Source organism: Rhinatrema bivittatum, chromosome 16, assembly GCF_901001135.1.
Source record: "Rhinatrema bivittatum chromosome 16, aRhiBiv1.1, whole genome shotgun sequence".
NCBI lineage: Eukaryota > Metazoa > Chordata > Amphibia > Gymnophiona > Rhinatrematidae > Rhinatrema > Rhinatrema bivittatum.
In genome coordinates this window covers 4,448,655-4,470,980 of record NC_042630.1, presented here as the reverse complement: position 1 = coordinate 4,470,980, position 22,326 = coordinate 4,448,655, and the positions used below count along the sequence as shown (strand labels likewise).

Sequence of the window (22,326 nt, the reverse complement as noted above, 5' to 3'; positions counted from 1 at the left end):
AAAGCAATTGCACACAGAGCATGATGCCAAGCCACCCCCTGTAGAAGGAGCGTGGCTATGTTATGCAGAAAGCAGTACAAGCCTGGTCCAGATAAAACCGAGTAGCAGAGCTGTGCAGGCGTCCTGCAGAGACTCAACCTGTGCTGAGAGGGGAAGAGGGACCATTCCTCTAACCCCGGCCCTCACCCCACAGACCCTCCCCATAATAATGAGGTAACTGCAGATTTACTTACGGCAGCCTTAGGACTAGTGGTCTCTGCATCCTTGGTAACTTGGGCAGGACTAGGGATTTTATAAAGCAAAGGGCCTGCAGACTGGTGTAACTCCTTGGGCTGAGTGTCTGATGTTACGGGGATCGCTGATTAGCAGGAGGGTCCCCCCTGGTATTCCCTCTCTCTTCTCTTACAGGAAAAGTTACTTTGTTGGTGTAAAAGTTGTGCCTGGGTCCTGCAGGAGCCGCTCTGTGTAAATCATTGCTGCCCTCCCCTGGGGCTCTCTCAGAGCTGAGCTCAGTGCTGCAGAGTTTTACAGAAACTTGCAGTCACTTCTCACATCCGGCATCATTAACATCTGACTGTCCCTCCCGTCTTCTAATGCTGTCAAGCAGTGTTGGGGAGAGAGAAGCACTGAGCTGTTATCCTGTGCTAACCTTGCCAATGGGTAATGAGACACAGAGGGGGCCTAGCTCTTTGATTTAGGATGGAAAGTTGAAGATGGGAAGGGTCTGTGAAGGCAGCGCAGTGGAGATAGTGGAGTCCAGCACTGTACCAGTGTTATCAGCTTTCTGTGAGGAATTGAGTGTAAAGGTGGTAACAATGACAAAATATGCAATCAAACTTGCAAAGGAAACCAAATAATTTTTGGAGACCAGGAAGTCAGCCAGAGCAACAAATATTTTATCATACAGACTGCAAATACCATAAATTAATTCCAGCATTAATCAGATTATAGCATATGATGATTATACAGGAATGTAGATATTTTGCATTTACTGGGGATGGCAAGGAATAGCCATGTAAGGGTCTGCTACTTATTATTCTTGCAAGCAGCGCATTAGGATTACTGGCATTGGCCAAACTGCTCAGTGTAGATCAGATGGAAGGGGAGGAGAGGTCACCAGCCTGCACCCATGCTTGCTTCATGGTGGTAATGACGGTGACTCCTCTGAAGTTCCTTTCTCTTGTTTCCTGTCTCTAACAGTCATGGCGGCTGCCATCCGTGTCAATCATGGGCCAAGCTGCGTGCGCTCTGGACAGACTCACTGTGACTTTCTACACGGGATGTGTTTTGGCTTCACAAAGTGATGTGTCGCTCAATGTTTTGATAAAACAGGAGGAAACAGGAGAGCGCCCTTGCAATGTGCGCACCCACTCACACATACACACAGAGTAGCTATAGATCCTTCTCAGCAGCTTCAGGAAATAGGTCGATCTTGGCTTTTTCACTATTATCAGCAACTTCGTGGGAGTCCATCTTGGTTCACAGAAGTTAGCATGAGTTTATCTTCAGCCTTTAGAACTGGACCTGGGACCTTATCCCTTGTGTTACATGCAAAATAATAATTGTCACAAAAGCACACCCTTCATGAAGATACAAATAAGTATGTGGATAAGGGTGCACCAGTTCACATGGTGCATCCGCACTTTCAGCAGACATTTGACAAAGTCCCACATGAAGACACTCCTCATAAATTAAAAAGGCATGAGATAGGAGGCAGTGTCCTGTTGTGCACTGGTAACTGACACAGGGACAGGAAGTAGAGCAGGATTAAAGGGCAGAGGTAAGAAAACGAATGCTCCAGGGATCTCTACTGGGACCATGATGTTTAAAAAATTCATGAATGATTGGACAAGGGAGGGATGAGTGAGGTGATCAAATTTACAGATGGAACAAAATTATGCACAAAACACAAAGTGAACGGTTTTGCAAAACTGGGAAACTGGAAATCTAAATATTTAAAAACAGCTGACAAATAAAATAACATCCAATAATTAAAAACTGATATAAAATTTTAAAATAAAACATTTCAAAATAGCAGACACATCAAATAACACGCAATAATGAAAACTAATTAGGATTTAAAAATGTTCCATTCTGCAAACCTGGAAGCTTTTGATTTCCAGTTACTGTGAGATTGGCATGGGAGGGGCCCCACATACTTTCTGTTCTCTTCCTCTCTCTCACATACACAGACACTCGTGCTTTTTCTCACACTCCCATACTCCCACACCCACATGCTCTCTCACACACAAACTCACACATGCTCTCTCTTTCTCTCTCACATACACAGACACTCATGCTTTTTCTCACACTCCCATACTCCCACACCCACATGCTCTCTCACCCACAAACTCACACATGCTCTCTCTTTCTCTCTCTCTCACACACATGTGGTTTCTCTCTCATGCTGAGGCCTCTCTTGCAACTGGTGGAATGAGATCTGCCGATGGTTTGCCAGGGCTTCTCTCATCTTTGCATTGCTTTGACCGCTGGTGGGATGAACTCTGCTAGTGGCCCTGCTGGATCTTCTTTCTCTGTGCCAGGCCTGCCCATGGGGAGGATGAGAGTGCTTCTCCTCTTGTGCTGGCCCTTCCTCTATTCTGATCTTGGGCATAGCGAGATCAGTCCAGAGGCAATTCCAGCCCCACGAGCTCTGAATATGTTTGCAGGGCCAGCATACAAGAAGGAGCGGACTTGCCCTTCTTCCATTCTCCCTGGTCCAGGTCATGCATGGTCGCATGAAGAACTCTGCGCAGATGTTCACCTTAGAAGAAACATTGCCAGCAGGTAGCCACAAGGATCAGCGCTTTATAAGTGACATTGAGGAAAGAAAGGAAGAAAAAGTAGTGCTTGTTTGTAGATGATATGCAAACTTGCAACAGAGGGCTGGGGATAGAGATAAGAAGAAAGATGACCTTCAAATGCAGAAAACAAGGTCAAGGTATTGGAAATTATACTTTAATCATAAGCAATGCAAATCAGACATTAAAGATGGAGAAATTCCAAAGGCCAAATATCATTTTGGAGGTGAAGAACTTGCAGACACAAAACAGGAAAGAGACTTGGGGGTCATCCTGTCTGATAATCTCAGGGTCACCAGTCAGTGTGACAAAGCAGTGGGAAAAGTTAATGATATATTCGATTGAATCAGAGACGCCAGTAGTAAGAGAGAGGGAAGTAATGCCACTCTCACAGGCCTCTTATGAGATCCCACTTTGAGTACTGTGCTCAGTTCTGGAGACCACGTCTACAACAGGGCATTGTCAAGGTGGAGACAATTCAAGGTAGGGCCAACAGAATGATGCATGGACTGCACCTCGGGAGATGAGCGAGCTAAACACCTGCTCGCTCTAGAAGAAAGCATGGAAAGGGAGCTATTTACTTATTTCTAAATATTTCCCTCATTAGTCTCAAGGCAGTTTACAATGAAATTTACAATCCAGATTGCAATTAATCAAATCAAAGACACTTAATGTGAGCTTATAGCATGTATTCAGGCATGACGACAGACAGGAGGTAAATTGTAAGATGTCATCTAAGCTGGAAGATAACAAAGGGTTCAGTGGGTGAAACGGCCAGCGAGAATATAAAGAAAGCTACAGGAGTAGAGAGGCAGATAATGCTGTAATAAGACAAGCACTTTGTGCTGAGGTTGTAAGAATAAATTAAGGATGAGACAAACATTCAAATATCCAGCAAACTTCATACTGTGCTGGTGCTTTTAGTGAGCGTATTTAATTTGCAATCTTCAAAGAGAAAATTAGCAAGCACACAAGTAAAGAGCACATGTTCTCTGAATCGATGAGAGGAGGTCAAAATAGCAGGCATAATTTTGAAAATGACAAGTTGAGGTGCACTTTTACACCCCTGATCTACACATTTTAAAAGGAAAGACCTTTTTTAGCACAGCTAAAGTGCATGCATTACTGACGCTCAATTATCTTTTAGCCACATCTAAGAAAGGTACAATCTGTTGCCCAGTGAAATTGCTATGAAGATTTCCCCCCTAACAGAGATATCTATTCAATTTACCAGCATTCTTGTTTGACCCATGATTCTTCTGAATGAATTTTTTATTTCTCGGTTCCTGAGGCTATAAATGATGGGGTTTAATGTTGGAATCAGAGCCGTATAGAGCAAGGAGAAGAGCTTGTCCTGGGCTGGTGAATACATGGATGCTGGCCTCATGTATATACAGAGGAGGGTACCGTAGAATAAAGAGACAGAGGTGAGGTGGGAGGTGCAGGTGGAGAAGGCCTTGTGTCTCCCCTCAGTGCCACGGATCCTCAGGATGGAGGAGATGATGAAGATGTAGGAGATGAGGGTTAGCAGGAAGGGGATGAATCCTGTAATGGTTCCTTCAGCAAATATCAAGGTTTCAAGTCTCCAAACGTCACTGCATGAAAGTTTCATCAGTGCCGCAATATCACAGAAGAAATGATTAACCTCGTTAGACTCACAGTAATAAAACTGAGATACCAGATCTATTAGGGGCAGCGCATTCACAAAGCCAATGATCCAGGAAACGGCAGCCAGCAGCACACAGATACTCCTGTTCATGATGAGCGAGTAGCGCAACGGGTTGCAGATTGCCACGCAACGGTCATACGCCATGGCGCTGAGAAGGAAAAGTTCAGTACTTGTGAAAGACTCAAAGAAGTAGAGTTGGGACATACATGCTCGGAAAGAAATGGCTTTGTTCTTTGTTAAGAAGTTTCCCAGCATTTTTGGGAGGGTGGCAGAGGGGCAGCAGATGTCCAGGATGGACAGGTTGCTGAGGAAGAAGTACATGGGCTTGTGGAGGTGAGGGTCAGCGCACATCAACGTCAGAAACACAAAATTCCCCAGCATGGAGATGAGGTAGATCAGAAGAACCGTCCCACAGATGAGACCCTGCAGCAGAGGGTGCTCAGAAAATCCCAGGAGAATGAATTCTCTCACTGACGTCTGATTCCTCTCTCCCATTGGTCCAGTGCCCTTGATCTTGTGGCCTACAAGAAACCCAGAGGAAAGTGAATCACTCATACATGCTATTTCTTCCTGTTTTTTTTATAATATACAAGAGGTAAAGTGGCACATATATAAAATGTAAACCTTAAAATTAAAAACTATATCAGTTTAAATAGGAGCTTCCTTCTGGTGAGACTTTTATAATATCCATCCATGAATGAACCCACACAATCACCAAATGGTCCCTAATGATGTCTCCTGTTCCTGGAGGCATCTAAGGCTGTCATCATGTCATAAACTGAAGCACACTCCTTGGGGTTTTTATCTCAAACATAGGCAAACATGCTTGGTCTTGACAAGAAACCATGAATCATTAAGGCAGTGACGTTGCTGGGGAGTAGACTCTGATGCTCAAGAATATACATGGACTCCCCCAGAGTGAGGGAGCCGGGCAAAGGGACTCACCCAACCACAGCTCTCTCTGCCAATCAAATGAAACCCGGCTGATCTTTTAAATAGTTGGCCTTATGAGGTCTCCTGTGTCTCTTATTTTTAGATCTTTAATGGGACATTTTACTTCTTCCTCTTATTGGCCTTTGCTGCATTTTTCAGGTTTATAGATGCCCATGATGCAAGTTGCAGGGGATAGCCCCAAACTCACATAAGTTTACCAATGACTCTGACCAATGACCATATTCAATAAGCCAGCGAGAGATAAGTCATCAGGCTAAATGTAGCCAGTAAGGAACATAAGAGCTGCCTTACTGAGTCAGACCTAGAAAATAGTGGGAAGCAACCACAAAAAATATTATACTCAAAATTAAAAAAAAAACCTAACTGGTGTGACGTGAAAAAAACTTCACACAACTCACAAGAATAATGTTTTAAACTTAACCAATTAAACAATAATGCATAGAAACAGAGTGAAAATGACACGTTCATGCACATAGAGAATAACTTTTAAACACATGTGTGCAGCAGCATAAACGAGTGAACGTAGCCACACACAAATCTGCTATAGTATTTCATAATGCGCGCATATTTTATTTTTGTGCTGTATAAAATGTGCATTATTCTTCTACACAACATGCACGCGTACATAGGCTTCTGCGTGAATAAATGCAAAGCACTGAAACCACGTATTTCAATGGATTGAACACATGCACTTCACTCACCTTTTTGAAATACACATTGCGTATATTTTATGCATGAAAGTAAACCAGATCTTACTCGCTAAGTACCAATTTATACGTGGCCAATTTTAAAACGTGTACGTTGAGGATATTAACCAGTTTACCATTTAGTTCACCCGGCCCTTCTCCAGTTCATCAAGAACAGAGGTGAGGTGGTTCTTCAGCCTGAAGTCTCTCCAGTTCACCCAGACCTCCCACCCTCAGTACTACAGAATAAAAACATTTATTATCACTTACGCCAGATAATTAGCAGATGTATAAAATACATAAGTTAGAAAATGTAGGCGTTTGTCTTTTTAAATAACAAATTATGCAAGTAAGAACACCCCTAGACCCTCTGCTTTTACACGCATATATGTGCATGCACAAGGGGAGACAGATGCAGATTTTCAACTTTTATTAAATATGGAATATGTAAGTAGAAGCTACTTACACACGAATGTGTCATATTTTACACACATAAGATTTGGAAAATTCACTAAAAATAGTGATGTTAGTCCAGCACTACAGTGGGTATTAAAACTGCAATCATGACGTCACAAAAAAACTCTGAAAAGCAAAAAATATTTTAATGCGATCCCAACTTCTAACTAGTTGTTATGTGGAGAAATGAAGGATGAAAGGGCACTTCTTAGTGTGGACTTCCTATCAGTGATATGAAAGCAGGTACATTTGTCATAATTTAAAGTTCAACAAATTACATCGCCCATGCTCCTCAACACAAAATTCTGAAAGGCGATGAAAAGTAACGTCCATCACCCCAACAAAAGGCCACTGGTTCTACCCTCCCTGGGGGAGATCAGGTTAGAAAGAACCAGAGAAATTTGCTTCTCATATTTAGCCTCAAGCCTCTGAACTCTTTCCCATTGGCTTTATGCTTGGAGTAAATATATTTCAAATTTAGGAAAACTCTGAAGACTCTCTTGTTTCATGCAAGCTTTCCAAGCAGATTACGTTATCGATCCATTCTTGCTTTCCCATGGTTCTTACATCCCATGTTTATTATTGGTTTTACTACTGTTTTTCTATGTTTTTATTTCTTTTCTTATTTTTCATATTATTAATTGATCTCATTTGCTCTTTTAATGCTGTCTTTTGTTGTTTTAAGATATAATGTTTTACTGTTTTATGTTTGCTTTAATATATAATATTCATATGTTGTTTTTTCTTTAGCTATCTTAGTTGATATACATTTATTGTACATTACTTTGGTTTAGCATGGTAAGATTTGTGATTAATCAAGTAATAAGTAAATAAACTAAACTAGACGCTCAGCAGAAAATATTCAATGTTTTCTTCAAACATGCAGGAAATCAGTAAGACCAATAGATCAATATTGCACATATGATGTGGTCCTCTTTTAATGCAAGAACAGAGTGAAAGCTTGAGCACAAATTTCAAAGGTCTGCTCTCAGTAACGTCTCTTTAATTCCTGCTGTCATGTGGGACCAACTTCATTATCGGTATGAACCTGTTCTATATATTGTCATCTAATTCATTAGGCTTAAAACTTACTATTCTTGTGGGCTGTATGACGTGTTCTCCCATATACACTCTTAAGTTCTTTTTAAAATTTTGAGTATAATATTTTTTTGTGATTGCTTTCAGACCTAGGGTCCATCAAACCCTGTTTCCAGGTCTCAAGAACCCGGCAGATATTCAGTGAGACAAGTTTCCACCTGAATATACTCAACCAGATAACTTTATCCAGATGACTTTATCCTGACTGAGCGCAGAGGTGAGCATTAGTGACCCCGGAGAGACGCGGTGATGAACTTACGGCAGGCGCAGGACCAGCAGCCTCCGCATCCTCGCAGGCAGGGAGAGGGAAGAGGCAGGAGGGAGTTTTATAAAGCAGAGAGCCTCCGGAGCATTGGAAGATCTCTTCCCTTGGAGACTTCCCTCACTATTGTCTCTTTCTCTCTTACAGGAAATGGTTTTCTGTGCCTGGCTCTTGAGGGTGGTGCTCAGTGCTCACCTCAGGGCTCTGCTTCAGAGCTGGGCATCAGGAGAGTTTTACAGAAGGTTACAGCTGGCATCCAGGCCTCTGGCTGAAACCACAGCTCAGCTGGCCCACGTGAAATGGGAGGCAGGGAAAGTCGCAGCACAGCTCACGCCAGATTCCTTGTAGTCTGTGAAATGTCTGATGCACATCTGGTCCCATAATGAGAGAGAGAAGGAGACTGGGGGGGGAGGGGGGGGGGGGGTGGCTGGTGGATGTGCGCGGCTTTGGAAGTGCCTTTTGCTGCCGTTCAGTTATTTCTTCCTGTCACTGCCTGCCTGTGTTATTATTCTGTGCCAAAGGGCTGGAAGGGTGAGGGTTTTTCCTATTTCATTTTTTTAATTTTCAAAATGGAACCATTGCCAGGGCCAAATTCAAATAAAGAAAAACCTCCAGGTCCCATCTCCTTCCTTTGACCCCCAAACCCATTTAAGCAAAGAGCCCCCAGGATCCCCGGACCTACCCCCTCCTCAGCCCTTATTCCATTATGGGTCCACCAGGGACGGGAGCAGTCCCGGGTCACTTCTGGGCCTGCTAATGGCCACAGGTCACCCCCTCCTCTGACATCATTAACTTCTGTACGACCCGATGCCGCCAGCCTCAGCCTAAGCGGAGTCACCCGGTGATTACAGCAGCAAGTGATGACCCAGGGAAAGCAGGGGAAGTAAAACAACACACTGTTCCCTTTCGGGAAAGATAAAACAGTCAACGAATGATATATTCAGCGAAAGGAGTATTTTTATTTAGCGTTTGCAAATGGATGCACACAAAGCCATCACCAGCAGGTGTCAGTAATGAGGCATAAGCTTGCTATGAAAATACAGGGGTTTATAGATCCAATTTACTTCCTCTTTTTAAGCCTTGAGGTTAACTTGTTTCTCTGCCTTGGTACATATTGGGGGGGGGGGGGGGGGGGGGGGAGGTTAGGAGAAGGGGGGTTGGAGGAGACTTGTGGTTGTTGCTTTTCTTGTACTTCCCTAATTCTAGTCTGGAACAAGAGAAAAGGGGGGCATGGGGGCTGCTTTCAACATCTCTTAATATTACAGCCAACGGTTTCTGCAGAAAGATTTGACTTCACAGAAGCTGCGCAGGCAATTGTGCCCTTTAGTTCATCACTTAGGCCTGCTCATGGTCTTAATGACGAGGGGATTTTTACTCAGATAATTGCGTTTCTATAAGAGGGGATTTCTGGAGAATATGTTTTAATACTATTATCTTTCTGTTATAATAAAGCTTCCTAGTTAGCCGGTTTCCAGCAGTTTTTCACAGCTTCTAACTTCCTCTTTTTATAGTAACTGCGCCATAGACAAACTGCATGATTTCTAACAGCAAGGTTATGCTTTCTCTTAAAGCTTCTACCTAAAAGTTACAATTTTTTATATTCACGTTAGCTCTATCTACTATGTTTAGCAAAGCTTTGAGTACAATTCTAGCAGTCAGTTCTTCCCACCCTATCTATAGCACCATCCTGATTATAGGGTTATAGGCCACACAAAGCATTTTATTTTTATCATTATTAACGTGATAGCAACATCCAAATTCCATTTCTTACACCCTTCCTATTAAAAACTCCTTATGATTCTGGGCGAAGCACTTTATCTCATGTTGCCTCAGGTAACCTTTTAGGGATAATAAGTTCTTCCAGGCATGAACTTGGGCTTAAAAAAATGTTAAAAACCACCTTAAGCTTAAATTGAAAAATTGGTCTAGAAATGCAAAATACTTATTATTAATTGACAATTAGGATGAAACAAAGAGAGGGAGAGTCAGAGCCACAAAACTAGCAGGTTTATATTCAGTGATATATTGATTGGGTTACTTTGCAGTTTTATTTTTGCTTTAATTTAACAGATTTATTGTTTTGCTTTTGATTCTTTTTAATGCATTTTGTATTTCTCGGTTCTTCAGGCTATAAATGATGGGGTTTAACGTTGGTATCAGAGCCGTGTACAATAAAGAGAAGAGCTTGTCTTGGGCTGGTGAGTACATAGAGGTTGGTCTCATGTATATAGAGAGAATTGTCCCATAGAATAAAGCAACAGAGGTGAGGTGGGAGGAGCAGGTGGAGAAGGCCTTGCGTCTTCCCTCTGTGGAACGGATCCGCAGGATGGTGGAGATGATGAAGATGTAGGAGGTCAGGGTTATAAGAAAGGGAATAAATCCTACAAAGGTTCCTTCAATAAATATCAAAGTCTCCAGTCTACGAGTATCACTACAGGAAAGTTTCATCAGTGCAGAAGGTTCACAGAAGAAATGGTTGATCTCATTAGATCTGCAGTAGGATAACTGAGATACCATGTCTGCTAGAAGAAGGGCATCCAGAAAGCCAAAGATCCAGGAACTGGCAGCCAGCAGGACACAGATGTTCTTATTCATGATAAGAGAATAGTGCAAGGGTTTGCAGATTGCCATGTAACGGTCGTAGGCCATGGTGCTGAGAAGGAAAAGTTCTGTACCTGTAAGAGACAGAGATAGATATTGTTGGATCATACATGCATGGAAAGAAATGGATTGATTCCCTGTGAAGAAGCAGGCCAGCATTTTTGGGAGTGTGATAGAAGTGCAGCAGATGTCCAACATAGACAGGTGGCTGAGGAAGAAGTACATGGGCTTGTGGAGGCGAGGATCAGCGCACATCAGCATCAGAAACACGAGGTTCCCCAGCACTGAGATCAGGTAGATCTGAAGAACTATCCCGCTGATGAGACCCTGCAACTGAGGGTGGTCGGAGAATCCCAGGAGAATGAATTCAATCACTGAGGTGTCATTCCTCTCTCCCATTGATTCAAACCTCTTACCCTTATGGCCTGGAAGAAACAGAAAAAGTGAAAGAAAAATACCAGTGACTTTTTCCTGTTAATTATCACATCCATGACAATCAACACAGGTACCTCATGGTCCTAACTAGATCTCTGGAGGCATCTAAGGCAGTAACTTTGACAGCAACTGAAACAAATTCCTTGGGTTCTAATCTCAAAAGATAATCATGCAGGCCTAGTCTTCACCTATATGTGTGTGTGCGCCTTTATTTAAAAAAAATAAAAAATAATAATAAAATTGCAGCTGGGAAGGTTAGGTAATTCTCCTGGGAGAAGCAGGATGGTAGTCCTCACACATAGGTGACATCATCAGACGGAGCCCGGCACAGAAAACTTTAAGATACGTTTCTAGAACTTTGATTGGCAGACTGAGCATGCCCAGAACGCCCTATACCATGCGTCCACAAGAGGTCCATCTTCAGTCTTTTCTGCGGAGCTTTTGTATCACAGTTTCTCTGAGCTCATGGCATTTTTTCTTAAAATGCCTTGGAAAATGTTTTGCACTAATTTTTGTGGTCTTTTTTGTGTCCCATCTCAGCGTGGGTCCCTCCCTGGTTCCCCTTTAGCTTCCAGCCAGGTTTTGTTTCGCTCTGTTCCTGCCATGGCAGCAGTGCCTCAGCCCGCTGACACCGTTCTCGTTTTCTCGCCTTCTTTTCACTGAGGACCTATCCTTCACAGGTTTTCTAAGGGTGATGAGAGAAGCCGTCCCTATTCAGTTAATGACGGAGGAAGATGCTGGAAATCCTTCAGTTTGTGGAAGCTCCTAAAGAGATTACGGCAATCCCAGTACATGAGATCTTTAAGGATTTGCTACTCAAGATTTGGGAGCACCCTCTCACAGTTCTTTGTGATCAGTGGCCCGGTATAACCTCGGACCAGTGAGTTCTGTCCATCATCCACCAAGATACCTATTGAACCTATTGTATGTCCCACCAAATTCTCCTCCATGCCCATTTTAGGGGCTAATACTACACCAGGAGGAACTCTTATGGGAGCTTTCTGCTCTCTTAATGCCCAGAGTGGTCGAACCTGTCTCACCAGGGCAAAGAGGGCAGGGATTCCACTCCCGGTACTTCCTGATTCCAAAGAGAACAGGGGGACTCCGTCCCATCCAAGACCTGAGGGCCTTGAGCAACTTTCTAAAAAAAGAAATTTCAAGATGGATTCCCTGGGCACCCTGATTCCCCTCAAAAAGGGGACTGGGAATGCTTCCTTGATTTAAAGGATGCGTACACTCACACTGAGATCTTTGGGTACTTGCCAGGTTCTTATGGCCTGGATTGGCCACTGTTGGAAACAGGATGCTGGGCTTGATGCACCCTTGGTCTGACCCAGTATGGCATGTTCTTATGTTCTTATGTTTCCAAGCCACAGGAAGTATCTCAGACTTGTGGTGGGAAATCAGCACGTCCAGTGCAGAGAGTTCCTGTTCAGGCTAGCATCGGCCCCATGTGCCTTTACAAAGTGCACCTCCTCAGGCTGGGAGTGCAAGTTTTGCCTTACTTGAATGATTGCCTGGCGAACCGGTAGATGTAGTGTATTTGGATTTTCAGAAGGCGTTTGACAAAGTTCCTCATGAGAGGCTTCTAAGAAAACTAAAAAGTCATGGAATAGGAGGCGATGTCCTTTTGTGGATTGCAAACTGGCTAAAAGACAGGAAACAGAGAGTAGGATTAAATGGACAATTTTCACAGTGGTAAAATGTAAACAGTGGAGTGCCTCAGGGATCTGTACTTGGACTGGTGCTTTTTAATATATTTATAAATGATCTAGAAAGTGAGGTTATCCAATTTGTGGATGACACAAATTTATGCAGAGTAGTTAAGAACATAAGAACATGCCATACTGGGTCAGACCAAGGGTCCATCAAGCCCAGCATCCTGTTTCCAACAGTGGCCAAACCAGGCCATAAGAACCTGGCAATTACCCAAACACTAAGTCTATTCCATGTTACCATTGCTAATAATAGCAGTGGCTATTTTCTAAGTCAACTTAATTAATAGCAGGTAATGGACTTCTCCTCCAAGAACTTATCCAATCCTTTTTTAAACACAGCTATACTAACTGCATTAACCACATCCTCTGGCAACAAATTCCAGAGTTTAATTGTGCGTTGAGTAAAAAAGAACTTTCTCCGATTAGTTTTAAATGTGCCACATGCTAACTTCATGGAGAACCCCCTAGTCTTTCTATTATCTGAAAGAGTAAATAACCAATTCACATCTACCCGTTCTAGACCTCTCATGATTTTAAACACCTCTATCATATCCCCCCTCAGTCGTCTCTTCTCCAAGCTGAAAAGTTGTAACGTCTTTAGTCTTTCCTCATAGGGGAGCTGTTCCATTCCCCTTATCATTTTGGTCGCCCTTCTCTGTACCTTCTCCATCGCAATTATATCTTTTTTGAAATGCGGCGACCAGAATTGTACACAGTATTCAAGGTGTGGTCTCACCATGGAGCGATACAGAGGCATTATGACATTTTCCATTTTATTAACCATTCCCTTCCTAATAATTCCTAACACTGTTTGCTTTTTTGACTGCTGCAGCACACTGAGCCGACGATTTCAATGTGTTATCCACTATGACACCTAGATCTCTTTCTTATGTTGTAGCACCTAATGTGGAACCCAACATTGTGTAACTATAGCATGGGTTATTTTTCCCTATATGCATCACCTTGCACTTATCCACATTAAATTTCATCTGCCATTTGGATGCCCAATTTTCCAGTCTCACAAGGTCTTCCTGCAATTTATCACAATCTGCTTGTGATTTAACTTCTCTGAACAATTTTGTATCATCTGCAAATTTGATTATCTCACTCATCGTATTTCTTTCCAGATCATTTATAAATAAATTGAAAAGTAAGGGTCCCAAAACAGATCCCTGAGGCACTCCACTGTCCACTCCCTTCCACTGAAAAAATTGTCCATTTAATCCTACTCTCTGTTTCCTGTCTTTTAGCCAGTTTGCAATCCACGAAAGGACATCGCCACCTATCCCATGACTTTTTACTTTTCCTAGAAGCCTCTCATGAGGAACTTTGTCAAACGCCTTCTGAAAATCCAAGTACACTACATCTACCGGTTCACCTTTATCCACATGTTTATTAACTCCTTCAAAAAAGTGAAGCAGATTTGTGAGGCAAGACTTGCCCTGGGTAAAGCCATGCTGACTTTGTTCCATTAAACCATGTCTTTCTATATGTTCTGTGATTTTGATGTTTAGACTAAAGAGGTTAGGGCTTTTCAGCTTGGAGAAGAGATGGCTGAGGGGGGATATGATAGAGGTCTTTAAGAACATGAAAGGTCGTGAACGAGTTAATGTAAACTGGTTAGACTAGGGGGCACTCCATGAAATTAAAAAGGAGCTCATTTAAAACTAATCGAAGACAATTCTTTTTCACTCAGCGCATAGTTAAGCTCTGGAATTCATTGCCAGAGGATATGGTTAGGGAAGTTAATTAACAAGCGACAGTAGCTTGAGATTTATTTAATGTGACTTGGATTGACCAGTGTTGGAAATAGGATACTCGGCTTGATTTACCCTTGATCTGACCCAGTATGCAAGGCTTATGTTCTTATGCTCATTGACAGAGCTGAGTCACAGATAAAAGTTTGCACTGAATCACGGAGCCCTCTGCCAGTCAGTCCTCAAAAAGAAACTCAGTTTGAGCTCTTAAATAATCACCTCATATGGTGTTTCTTTTTGTGTTTCTCCTTTAGATCTTTAGGGGACTTTTTCCGGTTTTGAATATATTTTACTGTGATCCTGCTCGGTCGCATTTTGCAGGTAAGCTGATGCACATGAGCGAGGGATTCACAGCCCCAAACTGGTATAGTGTACAGATAATGTTATTAAGGTTGCCGAAAGCTGTATTTTATATGTAATAGGAAAGCTGGAGGCTGCCACAGTAACTTTGGATAAGTGAGGAAAGATGCTGAACGCTGAAGACCCGACAATGTTTGGGTCCTGTGTCGGCAGAATTTGGATGAAGAATGAGTCGTTACAGGACAGGACATGGGTTCTTGATCCACACACCAGATCCAGAATGCCCAGGGACTTGGGTTGGATCTGGTAATCTCCCGAACCTCATCCTTTGTGGAGAAATCTTATATTCCAGAAGTAAAAGTTATCCTAAGCAGTATTAAAGCATCAAGAAGACACCACAGACAGTGGAGATCTGCTCGGCAATAATGTGCCCAGCTCAGCAGGACATTTACACTGTTCTCCAGGATCGAGTTGCCTGGCTGAGCTAACAGGGGGTCCTTGTCTCTCCTTCAGTGTCTTGTGCTGTTCCCTTTCAGGTCTCATCCCTGGGTTCTGGCAGCAGCTCTCCTGGGTATTTCCTCGGGTGCTGCTGTGACCCGGATCCTCCTGACCAGCTGCAGGAGCAGGCGGTAGTGACCCAGGGATGTAAAGCACTGTCAGAGGTGTCCATGGCATGCTGAGGGGCAGATTTAAGTTTCTGACCAGAGAAGGGTAAAAAACAAATAGGGCCAGAAAGCTAGAAGACAGAAGTTTGAAATAACTGCAAATTTTGTGCAAGGATTTAATTTTCTGCAACATCTGGAAGGGGGAAGAGAAATTGCAGAGGGACGACCCCTGCAGATAGGGCACGACTGAGTTATGCTGAAAACCTTCTCACATTTGTGAGTGCAGCAGGGAAATGGGGATCATTCCTGTAACCAAATTCAAAATTCTCTTACTATATAATCCCACGATTAAAGCAATCTATATTTGAAACACGTGGTATTAGAAACCTTGACAATTTATGACGCTGTATATGATGATGTTTCCATATATTTAGAATATGAGTTTAGGGACCCTCATACCACCCCAGTGCTCACAAGTTAGAACCAGTATCTCATGCACTTCATTTGGGTCACTTTTAATCATTGGTCCAGATCAGCTAGCATCCAAAACCTCAATGTTCAAGTTTTTGGGTTTTTTTGCATTTTTTTAACAATATATATTACAAGGTATCAACTTCCCTTTTTGTAGCTGTCGGGGTCACTCGTCCGACGCGCGCGTTTCACAACACGGGCTGCTTCAGAGACATCAGTTTAGACTCTCCTGGTCCAATCGAGTAGAGGAACCTTTAGTTGCACATTTTAAAGAGTTAGGACATGAGTTTGATGACATAAAGTGGACTGTCCTGGAAATAGTTAATCAACACTGGAGAGGTGGGAAGCGAGTGCAGACATTAAGACAATGTGAACAAAAGTGGATTTTCCAATTAAAATCAGTCACCCCTGGTGGACTGAATAGAGACATTGAATGGTTTCACTTTTGGTGATTGCCCGCCGAAATCAGGAATCACTTGACTGTCAGATGGACTCTAAGGCAACTCTATTTAAAATCAGACCGACCCGAGCCGCTTCACCGCTAAAACTTCTAAGCGGGGAAATGGCGTCGGGTCCGGTAAGCCAGACTTGTCAAACAGTTCTATCCCATCTGCAAGTACATAAATCATCAAATATTGTTTTTTAAAGAAGTGAAAGCGCTGTATGTTTGAGTGTTTAGAAAATTACTTTAACTATAAGTTTTTATATCCTAGAAAAATTGACCGACCCGCAGCATCGCTCAAGTTTTTTGCATGAATTCGCACCGCTTAAAGTCCTGTCTGTATCCCCGTGAATGAATTAAAAGGGGAGTGCTGGATCAGGAGAGTCTAAACTGATGTCTCTGAAGCAGCCCGTGTTGTGAAACGCGCGCGTCGGACGAGTGACCCCGACAGCTACAAAAAGGGAAGTTGATACCTTTTAATATATATTGTTAAAAAAATGCAAAAAAACCCAAAAACTTGAACATTGAGGTTTTGGATGCTAGCTGATCTGGACCAATGATTAAAAGTGACCCAAATGAAGTGCATGAGATACTGGTTCTAACTTGTGAGCACTGGGGTGGTATGAGGGTCCCTAAACTCATATTCTAAATATATGGAAACATCATCATATACAGCGTCGTAAATTGTCAAGGTTTCTAATACCACGTGTTTCAAATATAGATCATTCCTGTAACCCCACAGACCCTCCCTGTAATAACGATAGGAACGGGAGGTTTACTCACGGCAGCTGTAGGACCGGCAGGCTCTGCATCCCGGCTGATGTTATAAAGCGGAGAGGCTGCAGATTACAGAGCAGCCCCACATCTCTTCCTATTTATCTGAATCTCAGGGACCAGGGTCTGATGTAAGAGAGATCTGTGATGGGCAGATGTGCGTTCCCTCTGGTATTCCCTCTCTCTTCTCTTACAGAGAAAGTTTTTCTGTCAGTTTGAAAGTTGTGCCCGGCTCCTGCAGTAAATCATTGCCTCCCCTCCCTCAGGGCTCTCTTCAGAGCTCAGAGTTTGACAGAAACTTGCAGACACTTCTTCTCAGCGCTGGCCTCATCCCATCTTCTAATGACCTCGAGTGCAGGGAACACTCTGCTCCCTGGCCTTTCTGTTACTCACTGCAGGATCCTGAGTGCAGCTCCGAGAAGGCCAGTGCCCGGCTCCCAGGGACCTGCTCAAGGAGGGGAGAGGATTGCAAGAAACAGAACGGGGCAGCTGTTTCTTCATTTTATGTAAGGGGCACAAGACAATACAAACAAGACTAAAACTTCAAAATAAAACATACATAGACTATCGGCCACACTCACAAGTATCATCTCTTACGCGCACAATTGCTGGGCCCTGAAAAGAGGGCAGGCCAGGGGACAGGGTCTGGGTGGGGAGGGGAGGGGCAGGGGGGGGGGCAGGATGGAGGCCGGCCGGGGTAGCAGCCATTAGCCACAGTCCCGGAGAAACGTGCGCTGGCAATCGGCCGGCACCAAACCACTTCTGTTGCAGGGGAGCACTAAGTAGTGAAACAAAAAGAACTGTAAGAAAATAAGAACATAAGAACATAAGGACATGCCATACTGGGTCAGACCAAGGGTCCATCAAGCCCAGCATCCTGTTTCCAACAGAGGCCAATCCAGGCCACAAGAACCTGGCAAGTACCCAAAAACTAAGTCTATTCCATGTAACCATTGCTAATGGTAGTGGTTATTCTCTAAGTGAACTTAATAGCAGGTAATGGGGTCAGGAGGATGGGGGTTGTAGTAAATTAATTTTGGAGGTCTTAGGGGGTGTCAGGAGGGTGGGGGATTTTGTTAGATTTTTACTTTTTTATTAAAGATTTGTCTGCGAGCCAGATGCAGCCATCAAAAGAGCCATATCTGGCTCCCGAGCCATAGGTTCCTGACCCCTGATTTAATCCTACTCTCTGTTTCCTGTCTTTTAGCCAGTTTGCAATCCACGAAAGGACATCGCCACCTATCCCATGACTTTTTACTTTTCCTAGAAGCCTCTCATGAGGAACTTTGTCAAATGCCTTCTGAAAATCCAAGTATACTATATCTACCGGTTCACCTTTATCCACATGTTGATTAACTCCTTCAAAAAAGTGAAGCAGATTTGTGAGGCAAGACTTGCCTTGGGTAAAGCCATGCTGACTTTGTTCCATTAAACCATGTCTTTCTATATGTTCTGCGATTTTGATGTTTAGAACACTTTCCACTATTTTTCCTGGCACTGAAGTCAGGCTAACCGGTCTGTAGTTTCCCGGATCGCCCCTGGAGCCTTTTTTAAATATTGGGGTTACATTTGCTATCCTCCAGTCTTCAGGTACAATGGATGATTTTAATGATGTTACAAATTTTTTCTAATAGGTCTGAAATTTCATTTTTTAGTTCCTTCAGAACTCTGGGGTGTATACCATCCGGTACGGATGATTTACTACTCTTCAGTTTGTCAATCAGGCCTACCACATCTTCTAAGTTCACCGTGATTTGATTCATTCCATCTGAATCATTACCCATGAAAACCTTCTCCATTACGGGTACCTCCCCAACATCCTCTTCAGTAAACACCGAAGCAAAGAAATCATTTAATCTTTCCGCGATGGCCTTATCTTCTCTAAGTGCCCCTTTAACCCTTCGATCATCTAACGGTCCAACTGACTCCCTCACAGGCTTTCTGCTTCGGATATATTTTAAAAAGTTTTTACTGTGAGTTTTTGCCTCTACAGCCAACTTCTTTTCAAATTCTCTCTTAGCCTGTTTTATCAATGTCTTACATTTAGCTTGCCAACGTTTATGCTTTATCCTATTTTCTTCTGTTGGATCCTTCTTCCAATTTTTGAATGAAGATCTTTTGGCTAAAATAGCTTCTTTCACCTCCCCTTTTAACCATGCCGGTAATCGTTTTGCCTTCTTTCCACCTTTCTTAATGTGTGGAATACATCTGGACTGTGCTTCTAGAATGGTATTTTTTAACAATGACCACGCCTCTTGGACATTTTTTACTTTTGTAGCTGCTCCTTTCAGTTTTTTCTAACAATTTTTCTCATTTTTCAAAGTTTTCCTTTTGAATGTTTAGCACGAGAGCCTTGGATTTGCACATTGTTCCTCTTCCAGTCATTAAATCAAATTTGATCATATTATGATCACTATTGCCAAGCGGCCCCACCACCGTTACCTCTCTCACCAAGTCCTGTGCTTCACTGAGAATTAGATCTAAAATTGCTCCCTCTCTCGTTGGTTCCTGAACCAAATGCTCCATAAAGCTATCATTTATTCCATCCAGGAACGTTATTTCTCCAGCGTGACCCGATGATACATTTACCCAGTCAATATTGGGGTAATTGAAGTCTCCCATTATTACTGCACTACCAATTTGGTTAGCTTCCCTAATTTCTCTTAGCATTTCACTGTCAGTCTCACCATCTTGACCAGGTGGACGATAGTATACCCCTATCACTATAGTCTTCCCCGACTCACAAGGTTTTGGGATCGGTTAAGGGGGTGGAGGGGGGAGGGGAGAGGGGAAGAGGGAGAGGGTTTAGGTAGGGGGGTAGGAAAATTCCCTCCCAGTCCGCTCCTTAATTGGAGCGGACTGGGAGAGAATGGGGGAAGGCCCAATTTCGTCGCCACACGTAATCTATTAACCCCCCTGCATGAGCACTCAGGCCATGGATTTTATAACATGTGCGCACTGGAGCACACATGTAATAAATTCATGCATCCTATGATGATATATCAACTTCAATAAATAGCAAAAGAAGCTCCTAGTGATCTCTCCTTCCTAATAAAGGATCCTCTGTGCTTATCCCAGGCTTTACCCACTCACTCCCCCACCTCTGAGGATCCTCTGTGCTTATCCCAGGCTTTACCCCTCACTCCCCCACCTCTGAGGGTCCTCTGTGCTTATCCCAGGCTTTACCCCTCACTCCCTCACCTCTGAGGATCCTCTGTGCTTATCCCAGACTTTACCCCTCACTCCCCCACCTCTGAGGATCCTCTGTGCTTATCTCAGGCTTTACCCCTCATTCCCCCACCTCTGAGGATCCTCTGTGCCTATCCCAAGCTTTATTCTTCACCATTGTGGATCCTCTGTGCTTATCCCAGGCTTTACCCCTCACTCCCCCACCTCTGAGGATCCTCTGTGCTTATCCCAGGCTTTACCCCTCACTCCCGCACCTCTGAGGGTCCTCTGTGCTTATCCCAGGCTTTACCCCTCACTCCCCCACCTCTGAGGACCCTCTGTGCTTATCCCAGGCTTTACCCCTCACTCCCCCACCTCTGAGGACCCTCTGTGCTTATCCCAGGCTTTACCCCTCACTCCCTCACCTCTGAGGATCCTCTGTGCTTATCCCAGGCTTTACCCCTCACTCCCCCACCTCTGAGGATCCTCTGTGCCCATCCCAGGCTTTACCCCTCATTCCACCACCTCTGAGGATCCTCTGTGCCCATCCCAGGCTTTAACCCTCATTCCACCACCTCTGAGGATCCTCTGTGCCCATCCCAGGCTTTACCCCTCATTCCACCACCTCTGAGGATCATATCACCAGCAGGATACAATTGCTTTTCTTCATGATGAGAGAGTAGTACAAGAGGTCACAGATCGCCGCACAATGGTCATATGCCATAACACTGAGAAAGAAAAGTTCCATACATGTGAAAGTCTAAAATAAGTAAAGCTGGAGCATACATGCATATAAAGACATGGAATTGCCTTGTATTAAGAAATTTTCCAGCAGTTTTGGGAGGATGGCAGAGGGGGAGCAGATGTGCAAGATAGACAAGTTGCTGAGAAAGAAGTACATAGGCTTGTAGAGGTGAGGGTCAGCACACAGTAACATCAGAAATATGAAGTTCCCCGGCATGGAGATCAGGTAGATCAGAAGAACCGTCCCACAGATGAGTCCCTGCAACAGAGGGGGAACAGAGAATTCCAGGAGAATAAATTCTATCACTAATGTGTGATTCCTCTCTCCCATTGGTTTGGTGTTCTTGAGCTTTGTGGCCTATGAAAAACAGAGAAAGGTGAAACCCAGATGCATTTGGTTGTCTCCTGTTTATTATCACATGTATCTATGATTCAACCCAAGCAACCACTGAATGGTCCTAAGAGGATTCCTGTTCCTGTAAGCATCCAAAGCAGTAGTTATGGCTTGAGATTAAGTAAAATTCTTGAGTTCTAACCTGAAAAGTTGTCTGTGCATGTTTAGTCTTGATTTGAAAGTCACAGACAAGCAGACAGTGAGAGTGAGCTATCCCTCAGGGTAACAGAGAGAGAGAGAAAGTGACAGAGCTGGGGATTAAAACTGAGGGCAGGATGATAAAGGAACTCACCCAATCGCAACCCTTTCTGCCAATGGACCTTGAATTCTGTCTATAATCTGTATTAAAACTGGTTGCTTAGTTTAGTTCATTAAATTTAATATTACGCTTTTCTATTAATAATCAAAGCGGTTGTTTCACATGTTTGGTTCCTTGCTTGGACTGGGAGCTAACCATGGTGCTGAAGTTGCAGCAATTCTCTGTCTTACACGGGACCTCGTTCATTAAGGTCTGGTTTTCAAAAGCATTTGCATGTGAATATTTATTTATTTATGTATTTATTTTATTTATTTGGACTCTTTTATATACTGAAGTATAGCAAGCTGCCTTCACTCTGGTTTACAGTTTCACCCCAGAGATTGTAGGTGTGTAAAAATACATGTGTAAGTGATTTCCTGCATACGTGAAAAAAAAGGTGTACCCCGGGGGCAGATGGATTTGATGTCATAAATCATTGTCTCGTGATGTTCCCTTGAGTTTTATTCCATACATCCAATATTTCCTTATATTACTCCCGAGTCTTCTCCTTTTGAATTTCATACTGTGACTAGATCTTCTAGATCTTCTTTATTACTGAAAAAGATGTGTTTCTTGTGCATTATTTATGCCTCTCTAATACTTAACAGAAGCCTTATGGTTAATCTGCATAGAGCGGCAGTTACTACTCTAAAAATGCCTAGATAGAGGGTTTTGGTCTTTATCTGCCATCAT

The 22,326-nt window shown here is 43.3% G+C and overlaps 2 protein-coding genes across 2 annotated transcripts; both read right to left on the bottom strand.

Annotated features, from left to right (window-relative positions):
- Positions 1 to 4,023: 4,023 nt before the first annotated feature.
- On the bottom strand, positions 4,024 to 4,965 carry LOC115078454 (olfactory receptor 5I1-like). Its single transcript, XM_029581367.1, has one exon. The coding sequence runs from the start codon at positions 4,963 to 4,965 to the stop codon at positions 4,024 to 4,026; it is 942 nt and encodes a 313-aa protein (XP_029437227.1).
- Positions 4,966 to 10,011: 5,046 nt separating this feature from the next.
- On the bottom strand, positions 10,012 to 10,926 carry LOC115078453 (olfactory receptor 1038-like; the record flags this gene model as incomplete). Its single annotated transcript, XM_029581366.1, has 1 exon — positions 10,012 to 10,926. A coding segment is annotated over exon 1 (915 nt), but the record flags the coding sequence as incomplete, so codon positions are not given.
- Between the last annotated feature and the right edge of the window lie 11,400 nt (positions 10,927 to 22,326).